The sequence below is a fragment of the Pelodiscus sinensis genome, chromosome 1 (assembly GCF_052426305.1).
Source record: "Pelodiscus sinensis isolate ZL-2025 chromosome 1, ASM5242630v1, whole genome shotgun sequence".
Lineage (NCBI taxonomy): Eukaryota > Metazoa > Chordata > Testudines > Trionychidae > Pelodiscus > Pelodiscus sinensis.
In genome coordinates, this window is record NC_143052.1 from 192,986,327 (window position 1) to 193,001,165 (window position 14,839).

General features: G+C 41.4%; 2 protein-coding genes across 3 annotated transcripts in view; one reads left to right on the plus strand and one right to left on the minus strand.

Annotated features, from left to right (window-relative positions):
- The first annotated feature begins 107 nt into the window (after positions 1-107).
- Positions 108-13,197, plus strand: GET1 (guided entry of tail-anchored proteins factor 1). 2 transcript variants are annotated; one of them, XM_075912032.2, is made up of 5 exons: positions 108-298; positions 2,531-2,696; positions 5,779-5,846; positions 8,133-8,247; positions 9,235-13,197. In XM_075912032.2, exons 1-5 carry the CDS (start codon positions 209-211, stop codon positions 9,306-9,308), a joined length of 513 nt encoding a protein of 170 aa, XP_075768147.1. In that variant the 5' UTR covers positions 108-208; the 3' UTR covers positions 9,309-13,197. The 2 variants fall into 2 exon arrangements, with proteins under 2 accessions (XP_075768147.1, XP_006111845.1); XM_006111783.5 differs by lacking the exon at positions 108-298 and adding an exon at positions 342-719.
- Positions 13,198-13,218: 21 nt separating this feature from the next.
- LCA5L (lebercilin LCA5 like) overlaps positions 13,219-14,839 on the minus strand; it is a 31,243-nt gene continuing 29,622 nt past the window's right edge. The window contains exon 8 of the mRNA XM_025186518.3: positions 13,219-13,994. Coding sequence (XP_025042303.3) covers positions 13,219-13,994 — 776 coding nt within the window. The remainder of the gene's footprint in view (positions 13,995-14,839) is intronic.

A 14,839-nucleotide genomic window follows, 5' to 3' on the forward strand; every position in this document is an offset into this window, starting at 1 on the left:
GCGCCAGCGGCTGGGGGCTGAGCACGCCCCTGATTGGTCAAGGTCTCTCGCATGGCGACGCCTGCCGTCCGCTTTCAGGCTAGGGAGGAGGGGGGGCTGGGAGGCGGATGCGCACGCGCAGTGCCGGGAAGAAGCCGTTTGGTGGCGGCTCCTCGCGCGTGGCCGTACCGGCTGCCCGGTGGCGGTTGCGACGGGGGGTGGGCGGGCGATGGCGGAGGGCGGCGCGTGGCTGCTCGTGCTGAGCTCGGTGTTTCTCTGCAACCTCCTCAAAATCCTCCTGCCTTCCTGCTCCTCCATCGTAAGTGACGTCAGCGCGACGCGCTCCCTCCCGCCTTAGCAACCGCCTCGGTGAGCGGCTCGGCGCTCAGGGCCCTTTGTGGCGGGGCCGCCATCCCGAGGGCTTTGCCCGGGCCTGGGAGAAGCAGCCCGGCTCGGAGCCCGGGGTGCGGGGCAGGTGTGCAGCGCGGGGCTGCCGCTGCCCAGCTGTGGACATTGCACCCGGCTCTGTTTTGCCGGAGCCTGCGCCAGCGGGGAGGTGCCCTTTAAAGCCGCTCGCCACGGGGCTTCAGCAATGGCCACTAAACCCAACTGAGCTCCTACAGGCTACGGCTACACTGCAAGAGCTATTGGGGGATACCGGAGTATCCTGCGCCTTCACCGCAAGCGCCTTATTTTGGGCTCCCTATTCCAACGACCCTATAAACCTCAATCTATGCAGAGTAAGGGACGTTTCGGAATAGCGGGTTATTTTGAAATTTGGCACTCACTATAGACAGCTTAGTTCATCATTTGGCACTATTTCGAAATAAGATGGAAATAGATGCAATTTGCATAGCTCAAATTGCATCACTTATTTGAACTGCAGCAGTGTAGACATAGCCATAGAGCCCCCAAAACTACAGCCTAGAAAAACTAATACATTAGAAAATAATGCTGATTAATTGGTACACCTTATCTGGAGCACTTTAGTACCTCATCTTAAGAACAACATTGCAGAAATGGAGTTAAGACAAAAAGAATGATTAAGGGAACACACAAACTTGTGAAGAGAGTTCAAAGATGGATAGATAAGGGGGAACAGGATAGAAGTTTGTACCTGATCAATAGAGAGATTTGGATCATCTCTTCTCCCTGTCTGGTAATACCAGACAAGGGCACAGCCAATGAAATTAAAAGTTACCAAATTAAAACTTGTACAAGGAAATATGTGTAATTAAAGCATTAAATTAAAAGTCACAAGTTTCTGAGGCAAAGAATTTAGCAAGATTTGAAGAAGGGCCTAGATAGTTATATGAATAGCAAGGATATCAGATAAAATAAACATAAAAAAACTACAAATAGTCTTGCAACACTTTAGAGACAAAACAATGTAGATAGTATCATGAGCTTTTGTGGGCACAACCCACTTCTTCAGATGAAACTTCTGAAGCTCATGATGCCATCTACATTTTTTGTTACTCTACAGTGCTGCAAAACTATTTGTTGTTTTTTAAACTTATTCAGTTAGGGTACTTCTACCCTGGATGGCTATTTCGGGATACTGGAGGCATCCCGAAATAGTTACCCTGAATCTACACAAGCTGCCAGTTATTTTGAAATATTTTTTTAAATAAAGAGCTCGCTATTTTGCCATCCCAGTAAACCTCGTTGTACAAGGGATAAAGGATGGCTCGAAATAGCACATTATTTTGAAATTTAGCACTGTGTAGACATGCCAAATTTCAAAATAAGCTATTTCGAAATAGATTTGAGATAAGATACACAATTTGCGTTGCTCAAATTGCATATTTTATTTTGAGTTTAGGGTGCTGTGTAGACGCAGGCTACCCCTCTAAAACTTTTGAATCAGATGTAATACTTAAAGCTAACCAAAAATTTGGAAGGGATATCAATGGTTAAGTTAATCTCTGATTACTAGAGAATAGGATGAGCTATAATAAGGGAGTTCCAGGTGGGTATGCAGACAGTTTATCCCACTTCTGCCTAGCCACTGTAGAAAACAGGATCCTGGACTAGGTAGACCTCAGGTCTGATCCTATATGGCAATTCCAGTGTTTTGAAGCATTTAACCAGTTTGTAACAATGTTCCCTCTTAATTTTTCCCAACCATATGCAGAATAAATTTTATTTGTGTGCACTGAGGCATGTGTGAACGTACACCACCAGAAGAAACACATGCTACATTGTCCTGCATTTTGCTTCAGCTACCCCAGACTAACACGGCTACATTTCTATCACTATGCTACTGGCTGTGGGCGCTCTGATAATCTGCTGGACAGCATTTGAATTTCTCTAGAGCAGCAGCATGAGCGCACAATTTACAGGGAATGCTAATTGATGCTATGTTGTACAGCCTGTGTATTTATTCAAGATTTTTCTGAGGGGATGGGTGTAAAGTTGATTAATTTGTTTTGCGAGGTTTTGAGTCTTTTAGCTGATGCTGTGAATTTTTTCTGTGGTATTTGCTCTTTATTGTGTACATTTGATCTTAGCCAAAAGGCTGATAATTCTGAGTTTCTTTCCTTTGTAGATATCCAGATTGCTACAGAAGGATGCAGAGCAGGAATCCCAGATGAGAGCTGAAATTCAAAACATGAAGCAAGAACTCACAACCATTAGTATGATGGATGAGTTTGCAAGATATGCCCGACTGGAAAGAAAGATCAACAAAATGACTGACAAGCTTAAAACTCATGGTAGAATGCAATATTTACCACTTGTTCCGTTTACCTAAAAACACTTCTTTTTCCAAGTATGTGTTTTTATTTTGACTTTATTTGTCCTTATTTGCAGAACCTTTTCCTTTTTTTGTTTTTAAGTTTCATGGTTTGGTTTGGTTCGGTTTTGTTTTATTTTATTTTATTTTATTAAGAATAACACTGAGAGGGTGGGGTTTAGAGTCTCTCTGAATTGCAGGGTGTTATATAAAAGCTTTTCAGAGGAATCCACACGGAAGCTGAGGCAGAAGGCAAGTTTTCATTTTTTTTGTCTCTGAAAAAACATTCCAATTAGTACACCTAGGCTATGTCTACACTACAAAGAAAAGTCAGAAAAAGATATGCAAGTTGTGAACTGCAATTTGCATATCTTTTTCCGTTTTTCTTCCGAAAGAAGCTTTTCTGACATTTGTCCCGTCTACATGGGGCTAAATGTTGGGAAAAAATCCTCTTTTGGAACATCCCTTCTTCCTCATAGAACGAGGTTTACAGGAATGCTGAAAAAATGCGTCTGCTTTTCTGAAATTTGTTTTCAGAAAAGCAGACATGATCCTTGGACACAGCAGAGCTCTGCAGTATAGACATAGCCTTAGACTTTTTGAACTCAAGTCAAAACAGCAGCGTGCCTTTATGACATGGAAGTGAGCCACTAAGCCTATGTCTTCACTGCAAAAAGGTATGGGTGTTTTTCTATAAAGGTGTGTCCACACTTGTACCCTCTTTCAAGAGAGGGATGCAAATGCAGACATTTGAAATTGCAAATGAAGCTGGGGTTTAAATATCCCGCGCTTCATTTGCGTATTTGTGTTATGGCGCTATTTTGAAATAATAACATGCTGTTAAAACACGGTTACAGGCAGTCCCCAGGTTACATGGATCCGACTTACATCGGATCCCTACTTACAAACGGGGTGAAGTAACCCCGTACTAGCTGCTTCCCCCCAACAGACCAGGGAGACACAAAGCTAGCGCCCCTCCCCCAGCAGACCAGGGAGATGCGGAGCGGCTTTTCTCAGCAGACACCTCAGCTTGAGAATAAAGAATTGAGGGAAGTGAGGTGTGGGAGAATAAAACTGAGCTCTGGAGAAATGTTTGGCTAGAGTTTCCCTTACAATATGTACCAGTTCCGACTTACATACAAATTCAACTTACGAACAAACCTACAGTCCCTATCTTGGACGTAACCTGGGGACTGCCTGTATTTAGAGAGAGAACCCTTCTCTCGAAATAACCCTTATTCCTCATACAATGAGGTTTACCAGTTATTTCGAGAGAAGGGTTTTCTCTTGAAATAAGTGCGTCTAAACGGCGTCTGTTATTTCAAAATAGCACCATAACGTGAATATGCAAATGCAACACGGAATATTTAAATCCCGGGTTCATTTGCAATTTTGAATGTCTGCATTTGCATCCCCGTGTTGAAAGAGGGTACAAGTGTAGACATACCCTAACAGAATATTTAATGCATGTTAGCAATCCATTTCAAAGTCTCATTGAAGACAAGGCACCCACTGGAGATTTTACCACTAAGTAAATGCTATGCCCTATGCCTGTGGTTGACCTCGCCTAGATTTACCTCTTGGTAATACTACAGTGCATTGTTTCTAGGTATGTGAACAACTAGTCAACTAGTTGCTCTCCCCCTTTGCTGTCTCTTTCAGAAAGAGGCAGGAAGGGTGGAGGAAGGAAGAGGGAGTGTTTCAAAGTGGCAGAGCCGCGTAGAGCCCAGGGCCAGACCTTCGGCTCCACACAGCACGGTGCCTTGAAACAGTGCGTGCAGCCTGGGGCCAGCTGGAGACTCGCGCATGGAGCCCGGAGTCTGCCATTTTGAAATGCTGCGGAAAGCTCCCCGCAGCACTTTCGCCTTTGAAATGAAGCAACAGCGGATGCGCCCTTATTAACTAATCACATAGTCTATGCAAATTGCATCAACTATTCGATTAGCTGATTAATCTAAATTAACATTCCTAATTGTCTCTACAAAGCTGTTTAATAAAACTTTTGACTGCTGGACCACCATGTTTTAAATGGATTTCTTATATTGTTCTGAGGCACCACAGCATTTGAAACTCACGTTGAAAACTGTTTTTTCAGGTGTAACACTTGGTTGTCTAGGTAGTACTTGCAAATCACACTAAAATGATTTTTCATTCTGAATGAGATTCAGCTAGGCTAGAAAGTATTCTTGAAAACATTCTCATGAGCTCAAATGGTGGAAAAAGGACAATAATAGGATCCCTAATGTGATAGCCTGTGACTGCTAAAAAATTGTGCACTACTTCTGAGGCATAGGAAGTAGTCTCCTTTGTATTTAATCTAAAATAAGTTTTCACAGGTCCGCAAGCATAGAGATTCCTTTTGGTTGAGGATAGAACCCTTGGTTATAGCCTTCCTGTCCATAGGACAGTTCAGGGTAACCGCCCTGGGCCCCTCATTTTGGGGGGCTGCAGAAGCACTGGGCCAAGGGTGGCCCTGAGGGATTTGCAAGGGGGTCTGGCACCAGCATTGGGTCAGGCTCACTCCTGCACACACCAGTGACGGCAGAAAGCAAAGCAACCCGCTGCTGGCTCCTAGTTTTGTTCTGGGGAGGAGGCTGGAAGAAGGTATGGAGGAGACAGGGGTGGAGCAGGAGCTTGGGTGAAGGAGTGGAGGTGGGGGCAGGATGGGTTTGGAAAAGGTGGAGTGGGGGACAAGGCCTGGGATGGAGGGGTGTCCTGGGCCTCACAGGCCCATAGAGATGCCCCTGACCATAGTTATACATTACATTACTTTGTCTAGTACACTACTACAGTATTTCTAACATTCTCTCGAGTAACTTTGTTTAAGAAAGTAGCACTTCCCTTACAGAGGGATACCCCATAGCATACACTGATACTTTGGGTAATGAAAAAAAGCCTATGTTTTCCTTTAATAAATTGCCAGTGAAGGCATATAAATGGGAATATAACTTTTGTGCTGAATATTTTTACTTGGAAAGTAAAATATTAATAATTTACCAGTTTGAGGTAAGAATGTTTACTATTATATAAATACTACAAATGGCAATATTTTTTTTTCATAGTGAAAGCACGAACTGCTCAATTAGCCAAAATAAAGTGGGTGATAAATATTGTATTCTACATTTTACAAGTAAGTAACATTTTCTTATGATATAATGCAGATTACTAAAATACGTACAATGATATTTTACCGTTCTGCAGCTACTGGCTAATACAATATCTACACAATGGACCTTACATCGACACAGCTGCTGCAGTTATGTTGGTCTAGTCTTTTGGATAGCCGCTCTTTGCTGGTGGGAGAGAGCTCACCCAGCAGCATAATTAAACCTCCCCCAATGAGCAGCAGTAGCTGTGTCGGCAGGAGACACTCATGACATAGCACTGTTCACACCAACACTTTTATCCTTGAAACTTGTGTCAGTCGGGGTGTGGTTTTTTTCCACACATCTGACTGACAGCTTTGCTGATAAAAGTTATAGTGTAGACAGAGTCATAGATGTGTATCTGACATTCTGACTATGTAAGAAGCTTTATCATGCTACATATAGGCTATGTCTACACTACAAAGAAAAGTCGGAAAAAATCAGTTCACAATTTGCGTATCTTTTTCTGCTTTTCTTCCAAAAGAGGCTTTTCTAACATTTGGCCCGTCTTTGCGGGGCCAAATGCTGGAAAAAACTCCTATTTCGGAACATCCCTTCTTCCTCATAGAACAAGGTTTACCGGGATGCTGGGAAAACGCGTCTGCTTTTCCGATTTTTGTTTTTGAAAAAGCAGACTTGTTCCTTGGACGCGGCAAAGCTCTGCAGTGTAGATACAGCCTATATGTAGTAGCCTGGAAAAGCTCTGTAGTGTAGACATAGCCTATATGTAGCATGATAAAGCGTCTTACCAGTGAACACTTATTTCCGAGAAGGGAAGATATGGCCGATAAAGAGGTGGTATTTGTAAGGAGTTTGATTATGTCTGGTCTGTAGTTTTTTGGAAAGGAGGCTTCTTGCTCTGTTACTTATGTCAAAAGCAGCTGAAGCCCAATATAGGTGTTATCTTTGTAGGCTGAGCTGGTAGCTCTGCCTTTTATTAAGATTGTTTTACTATTACAGTTATAAGATCCTGTTTTCAGTTGCTTATAACTTTACCAGACTTCAACTATTTGGACTGAAATTTTCCTTGAAAGACAGCTTAGACCGGGGTGGGCAATAACTTTTGATTGGGAGCCACTCCGATTTTGGGAAGTGGTCAAGGGCCGCACTTCTCTATGGAGGAGGTGTGGGGCTTGGGACAGAGGTTGGGTGTAGAAGGGAGATCAGGGCAGCTAAAATTGGAGTGCAGGAGATGATGTGAAGTCTGAAAGGGAGTTTTGGTGAAGTAGGGGGTTGTGACTTTGGGCAGGGGATTAGGGTGCTGGATCCAGAAGGGAGTAGGGGTACAGAAGTGAATTTTGACCTGGGGGAGGGATGTAGCACGGGGTATAGGGTCTGGGAGGGAGCTGTGATCTGGGGCAGTAAGCAGAAGATTTGGGTGGTGACCTGGGGCAGGGAGTTAAGAAGTGTGAGGGGCTGGGGTGCTTGAGGCAGGCTCTGGCCTGGGATCACTTACCTTAGGTGGCTCCCAGCCAGCAATCCAACAGGCTCTCTTCTGCAGCAGCCCCAGCCACATGGGTTCCCTCCAGGTGATGCTCATAGCTGTGTATTCCTGGGGGGCAGGAAATTGCATGCACTCCTCCGCTTCCAGGCCAGTTGGGGACAGGGGAGCATGCAAAGTCTCTTGTCCCCCATCAGGGTCTCATGGTTTGTAAAAGGAAGCGCCAGCTGTTTTGAACAGCTGGAGGCTACTACATGCTGTGCGCCTCTGGTGGGAGGTGGAGAACAAATTTTGCATGCTCCCCTGCACCCAGGTCAATCATCGCAGCTGGGAGCAGAGGCGCACACGAAGTCTCTTGCTTCCCCTAGGAGAGTGCTGTGCATAAATGGAGCACCAGCTGCTCACACCCAGTTTGGGGTCCCGACCTGCAGTTTGAAAAACACTGATCTAGTTCATTAGCAGACTATAAATATCAGCTCAGTTTATCTTGGCTAAAAAAAAAGTCCATCATATTGTAACAGCTTTGGAGCACTATTCATCTTAACTAGAATTGATTCAGTACCTACAGTAAAAAGCACCATTTTCTCTGAGCCTACGAGTCCCCCTAGAAATTCTGATGTTGACATGTTAATGGTAGGAGGGTAGTTAAGGAGATGTAAATAGCATCCAGATTGTAAGACCTTTTTGTAGTTTTATAGGCACAGTTTTACAATTGTAAGTTTAATTGCACTTGAGAATTATTCGTATTTTTAATTTACTGCCACAAAATAGAAATTTGAACATACTTTTTGTGTGTTATTGTCCTGGCTAATGAGGGTTTCCATTCCAGGCTGCCTTGATGATCTCACTAATTTGGAAATATTATTCTGAGCCAGTTACTATACTTCCAAGCAAATGGCTAGCCCCAATGGAGCGTTTAGTAGCCTTTCCTACAGGAGTGGCAGGTAAAATTGTGTATAAGCAGTATGCATTTCTCTTTGGTGTATGTGAATGCTAATAATGTAAGGAGAAGGCACGTAGAGGTTAAAAATGCTTTTCTTATCTGCTTTCTAATAACAAAAAGAATTTGAAACAGTAGTCTTTGCTGATCAGGATTCTGGCCTTGTTCACGTTATGGGAAACTTGGAAAAAGTGAGAGAAGGAACAGCCTGCTCTCAGCATTCTTTGCTGAAGGAAACATGATTGGACTACATGGAGGCCTATAGACAAACACAGATTGAAGCATTTCTTTTCTTGGTATTAACTTTTTCCCCAGTATATATTCAGCTAAACATAACTGCTGTATATCAACATTGTTGTATTTAATGGGAAGGCCATTTAAAACAGTTGCATCTAGAGGAAGGGTCCAATTCATGACCGAGTTAATTTTTTCCCCAGTATGCATATTTAAATAAGTGCTTTAAGAAAACAGTATTTTCAGAAAACTCTCTTAACCCATCTTGAATTTTTTTTTTAATTTTTTTTAAAAGGAATGTTCTACTGTGGCGCTCACTTTCTACTGAACCTTTGTCTTCAGTGGCAAACTTATATATCTCTAATCACACATGTATGGTTTAGAAACAGACGATGTATGCTGCACCCTGTACCCCTGATTCAGTACCATCTCCATGACTTTGAGGTTCTCTCAAAATTAGCCATAAACAATTTTTCTCCTTGATTTCTTAAAATTGCAATTTTTGAAACTTCATAAGTAGAAATTTAACTGCCTAACCAGCAGCCTGGAAGGGGTGCTCCAGCCAGACCCACTGCATCACGGGCCTGGCCTGAGCAGCGCCTACCCACATTGGTCCTGGTTAACCAGTTAAGCATGACATTTAACGGGTTAACTGATTACATGGAATTTTACATCCCTATTCCTAAGTGATTTAGAGAGTTAAGAGGGGTGTGTGTGTTACTTTTGATCTACATCATGCTTTTCTGTCTCACCTCAGGTGGCGTTGGAATTACTTGCTGGCTTGTGGTCTGCAACAAAGTTGTGGCCATTATGCTTCACCCTTTCAGCTGAAAAGGAATACTGGAATTCTAAACTGCATTTCCATTATCACAGTTAGAAAATGGAGTCCTGAAGTCTTTTACGAGAGACAAATGCAGAGCTTGCACCAATTTCATTCATTCTTGATGTGAAGGGAAAAGCTCTTTCCATCTAAGGAAGCCGTTGTAGACAATGTAATAATTAAGCATGAATTAATTCTCATCTTGTATTGTTTCAGTTTAATATTTATGAATAAGCTTTGTCATTTGACTTTTCCTTCAAGTTTTAGTCACAACTTTTAAAGATAACATTACTTCTAATAAAGCCTCATTTTATTGTTGGCTAGTATACACACTAGGAATGTGAACATGTACTCATGTACATGGTTACACAGTGCCCCCTCTCCTGCTGCTTCTTTATCAGAAGCAGGATAAGGAGCTGGAGGAGGGAGCTAGTACACGCTAAAAGTCAATTTTCAAGCTGGCTCCTTGCTCATCCCAGCTCCCATCAAACTAACTTCTCCCCTCCGTAGCCCCTGTATCAGAGGTAGCAGCAGGGGGCAGGCAGGAGCTGGCTCCCACTTCCCCCCCTCACACGTAAACAAGTTTTAACATCCCTAATATACACTGGTTAACTGCAGAAACAAATTTATCATTACAATTTCACTGAGAATCAACTGCAAGATTAACTAGCTTTTTAAAATGAATTGCAGCGTGGGGATTCTTTTGGGGCTTTCCTCTTTCTTTGCGGGAAGTATGGAGACTGATTAACGTTTAAAAAAATGTGATTTACTGACTTTACCTTGCAGACTTCAGTACGTGTGGGCTGTCTTAGAAGATGCACCATTGATTTAATTGAAATCCAGAGTTGACCCCAGCCCTTTCTCAACTGCCAAATATGTGGTGGCTGGCTACTTGTTCTTGTCTGGAGACCCAGTTGCTGAAACATATTCTGCCTTGTCTCCCAAATGGCTCTTTCTATCCCTGGACCTAATTCTCCCTCTCAAAAATACTTCTCTTGCCCCTACTTTGAGAAAATATCACTGGGGCCATGCTCTGGTCCTGAAGTCTCTTTTCCTCCTCCTTCTCCTCCTGTCTTGGCCCAGGAAGGGGGAGAAAAGCTGTAGTCTCAAAGACATGCCAGAGCATGGCCCCAGCTTACACTGTGTTGAAAGGAATGATGTGGTCAGTCTCCTCCTATTTCAAAATGTGAGTTAACATCTTCCAGGATAGCCCAAGACACTCTACAAGGCAAAAAAATAAGTCGGGGATTCAGATTTCTAATACAAAATGTTGAAGAATATGGTAATTAGCAGAGGAAAACATTACTTTTTGGAGTAAATCCTCTTTCCCCAGTGTTAAGCTAAACCAAACAGACTTGATACATACGATCCTGCAGGGTAAGGAAGGACCGAATCCTCCTCTACTAGCCTGCCAAACAGTGATAAAACTGATTTGCCAACCACTGGGTTACCCTGCTGCCCATATCATTCCTTTCCTGAAAGGCCAGTGATCAGTAGATTTTCAGTGTTGCTGATTTATAAGCCCTACGTGCCTCCACACTGACATGGAAAAAATATATGGAAAGGGGCACACAAAACCCCTGGACAGAGTTGAGGAACACTGGAGTATCTATTCATCCTGAGCAATGGACCTGCATCTTTTCTACTACATTCAGCTAGTATGCCCAATTCTCACACCTCTCTTCCTCCTTAATGAACACTGTTTAGGAATGATTTTTTTAAGGTCATGATCTGTCCTGTGTATGTGCATGAAACTTTTTTTATTTGTGAATTTCTAACTTTGTTTTTACGTTGGTTATATTGAGCCAGTATTAATATTTATGCACAATATGTGCAGCACTTGGAAAAAAACCACAGGATTGAGAACGTGTATCCTGGGGTTTCTTTATTCATTAAATAAGATTATTCATGCTGTACTTACTTTAATTAAAATTTTAGAAAAGTTAGTGAGAATGTTATTGATAGATAATGGTAGTTCCTTCTTAAGGAGATAAAAATAATGTATTACATACACAAACTTTGAGGCACTAAAAGCAGATTGTTTTAAACATGCTATTAACATTGATTCCCAAGATGCATCTGATGATGCTCAAAAGTCTTGTTTTATTTGTTTTGAAATGAAGGAGCAGTATCTTCTTCCAAAAGAAAAGCTTCATTAGCAATAGATTTGTAACTGTTTTGGTTACATTTACTGGGCCAAGTCTTGCTCTGTTTAGTTACAAAAGTAATCCCATTGATTTCTCTAGACAAGGACAAGCAAGTTTTGGCTCTGAAAATTGTGAACAAAGGTGTTGGATAGATATTTTTTGAATGTGACTGCTCCATATGCTGGGTATGGGAATAATCACATAAGAGAAATATTGATATTTCATAGATATTTTTCCCCAAGCATTTTTGATCACAGTAAACCAATCATTGAAGTGCTTCATTGTAAAATGTAATCAAAGTATTTTATCTTTAGGAAAAAAGCTGTCAAGTACCAAATGCAATATTCTGCATGTGTATCTTAATCCTGAAAAGTGATTAGAATCTATTACAGGACATTTGCTGTTCATATTACTGTTCCACTTGTTCTTGGCTTTTTTGAAAATTAAATCAAGGATTTTTTATTCCTTTTTGATCCTTGGTATAGATCTGAAGCATCCTACATTAAGTGGCTACCAATTGAAAACAAACAAACCCAAATCAAAAATATTATACCAAGGCAAGACTGCTTGAGAAATGGACATCCCCTACGTTTCCAGAAAAACATACTCAGTGGGCAAAATACAGTGCAGACTTCATCACTTGAGTCCAGCAGTGGGGTAGTGACCATGCAAGTCGCAGGAAGTAATTCTAACATTCAGTAGCAACACATGAAGGCATCAGAGCTTTCTAAAGACAGTGAAAATATATTTTAATTTGTCTGAATTTTGGATGATATTTCAAACTTTTATTGTGTCAAGGCCAAATAATGACCATAAAAGCAAATCACTTGCCTCAGCCATCTGACAAATCTCACTTAGAAATCCAGACTGAAGAGCCTTACATTTCAAAGGTTGCCTGTTACGCTTGAGCAGTGGTAGATTATATGGATGATTGAGTTCCAGAGCTGAAGACTTTTCACTAAAAAAGATTTGCTATCTGCCTCCAGTATTTCAAGATTTCATTTATGACTTTTTAAAGTAATGACATGTTCTCTTGTTTTGACACTAGATTACTGAAATGCTGCAGCTTTTAGAGTCATGCCACCATTCGATAAAAATATAGCTACATAAGATTTGCATAGTGTTAGAAATCACTTATATACAAGTGTGTACACCCTGATCCAACAAGATACTTAAGTACTTGCATAACTTTAAGCAGAAATAGTTATAGTGAAGTCACTAGGACCAACTGTTTAAAGTTATGAAATTGCTTAAGTGCTTTGCTAATCTAGGGGGGCTCAGATTAAAAAATTACTATACAAATATTTCAAATGTGTGAAATCCTGGCCCACTAGCTTCAGGAGGAACAGGATTTTGCCCTACAAATCCAGTATTTCAACCCTATTTGTCTTTTTTGCTGTTCTGTAGTACAAGCCCTTTAATGTGTTACTCTTCTACTCTTGTCAGTTTTCCTTTTGATGCTGCTAGCGTATTCATTGTTTTAATATTCTGTATTATGGTACATTTATATGTGCTCAAGAATGTTCAATCAATTAAGTAGAAATACTTTCCTGTAACTGGGTATGCCATTTCAGGTTTATTGGTAAAGAATGTTTCAGGTAAAAATTCTAGTAAGAGTTACACGAAATCTCACAAGTAATGAATGCAACCTCTCCCTCACCCCTCCCACAAACACTGGTAGGCAACACACTGCTTTTCAACAAATGTTAAACATGCTATATATTTAAAGATTAAAGATAAACAATGTAACTGATGCATCAATTGAATACTATAGTTATTTTATGTCTGAGGATGAAGTTAGTTTAGACTTTCCTGGGGTAAGTTTAGAATCTCCACATTGCAGATCAGTGCCAGTGTTTAAAAACTCACTTTTATAATTATGTAACTTCTCATTTTCTATAATTGTTGGTTCTTTATCAAACCCTTTTATGTTAGGGATTGAATGGTTTGAAGCACAGCTTGATCCAAAGAGTTCTTCCATAAGAAAGTTTTTCCTCTCTATTACTGTTGTATGAATGTAGCTCCCATCATCTGTAGCACTGTCTTTCTGCCTTGTTTTGGTAATTTTACCAAATGATGGCACATATATGCCAAATGAATTTCTTCCCTTCAATTCAGCTATCTCACTCTGGTGTCGACCTGCTTGTCTGTTTTTGCGGAGGCTGACTGGGTTGGACACTGGACCTGATGCAGGAAACCCTTGATGCAAGTTTTCAGTGGCTTCTGTGAACATATATTGTTTTTTCAGTCTAGTGGGGGTTCTGTTTCTCTGCATTGGAACTGCATTTCTTTCATCTGCTTCTCCTTTGTCACTCAGTCGTTTACTTTTTCTTTCCTCTTCATTCTCTTCTGCTGCAACTTTTTCTTTATTATTCATCCTTGTTGAGACATCATTGATAACTTGAGTTTGTCCTGCTTTCATCAGTTTTTCCAGTTCTTCTTTCAGTAAGTCAGCTTTCCTTTTTTGCACTTCTCTCTTTTTCTTCTTTCTTTCCATATATTCAAAGTGAGCTTTTTCTTCCATGAGCTGTATTTCTTCATTTAAAAATTCTACAATAGAATTGTTTTATTTAAGAATTTTCTTAATTTAAAGCTTGTTTAAGAGCATTACAACATCCAAAGACATTTTACCTTATTTATATGCAGTCATGTTTATAGTAGGGATGTAATGGTGTAACTGATTAAGCAAAGGCTTATAGGTTAATGCTATAGACTACAAGCATTCCTCCTCCCCCAATAAATGTTTTGGCAGGCTGGCCATCAGCCTGTCCAGTCCTGGCTTGCAATGGGTCCGGGACCTACACCCGGTGCTGCTCTGCATTTAAAGTGTATTAGGTAGGCGGGAGGCAGCCTGGCTCAGTTTCAGCTCACACCGGCTCCAGGAGCTCAGGACCCCCCTCCCCTGGCCTCTGGACAGGGGCTGCTACCACCTCTATCTGAGACATCAGCATGGGGTGACAGGCAGCCAGTCCACAAGGGGAGCTGGTTTTTAAACTGGCGCCCCTCGCAGACCAGCTCCCACCTGGTACCCTGTGCAGAGTGGCAGGGGGCTCCTCATGAGTGGGGCCAGATTGCACTGGCTGTCGGCCCTGCCCCAAGGACTATAGAATAGTCGAGTAACCGATAAGAATTCATGAGGTTACTCAACTTTTCAATTAACTGATATTTAATATCCCTAGTTTATACCTCACAAATTCTTTGGGATTACTATGAAGATACCATTCACTAATGAGTAAACCAGAAGACTTGATAGATCTAGATAGAGCACCATGCTGCTAAATCTACCCTACAATTTGCATCTAGGCTTTTATTACATATTTTTTTCCAGTTGCTTAACTTTATTCAGTGTACAAATGGCATATTAAAAATTATCATGAATAAAATTAAAAGATTTC

Coding starts and splice junctions, on each gene's coding strand:
- GET1 (XM_075912032.2), top strand. CDS start 209: ATGGCGGAGGGCGGCGCGTGGCTGCTCGTGCTGAGCTCGGTGTTTCTC. Junction 2,697..5,778: donor TGACAAGCTTAAAACTCATG/GTAGAATGCAAT, acceptor TTTTTTTCATAG/TGAAAGCACGAACTGCTCAA. Junction 5,847..8,132: donor TTGTATTCTACATTTTACAA/GTAAGTAACATT, acceptor TTTCCATTCCAG/GCTGCCTTGATGATCTCACT.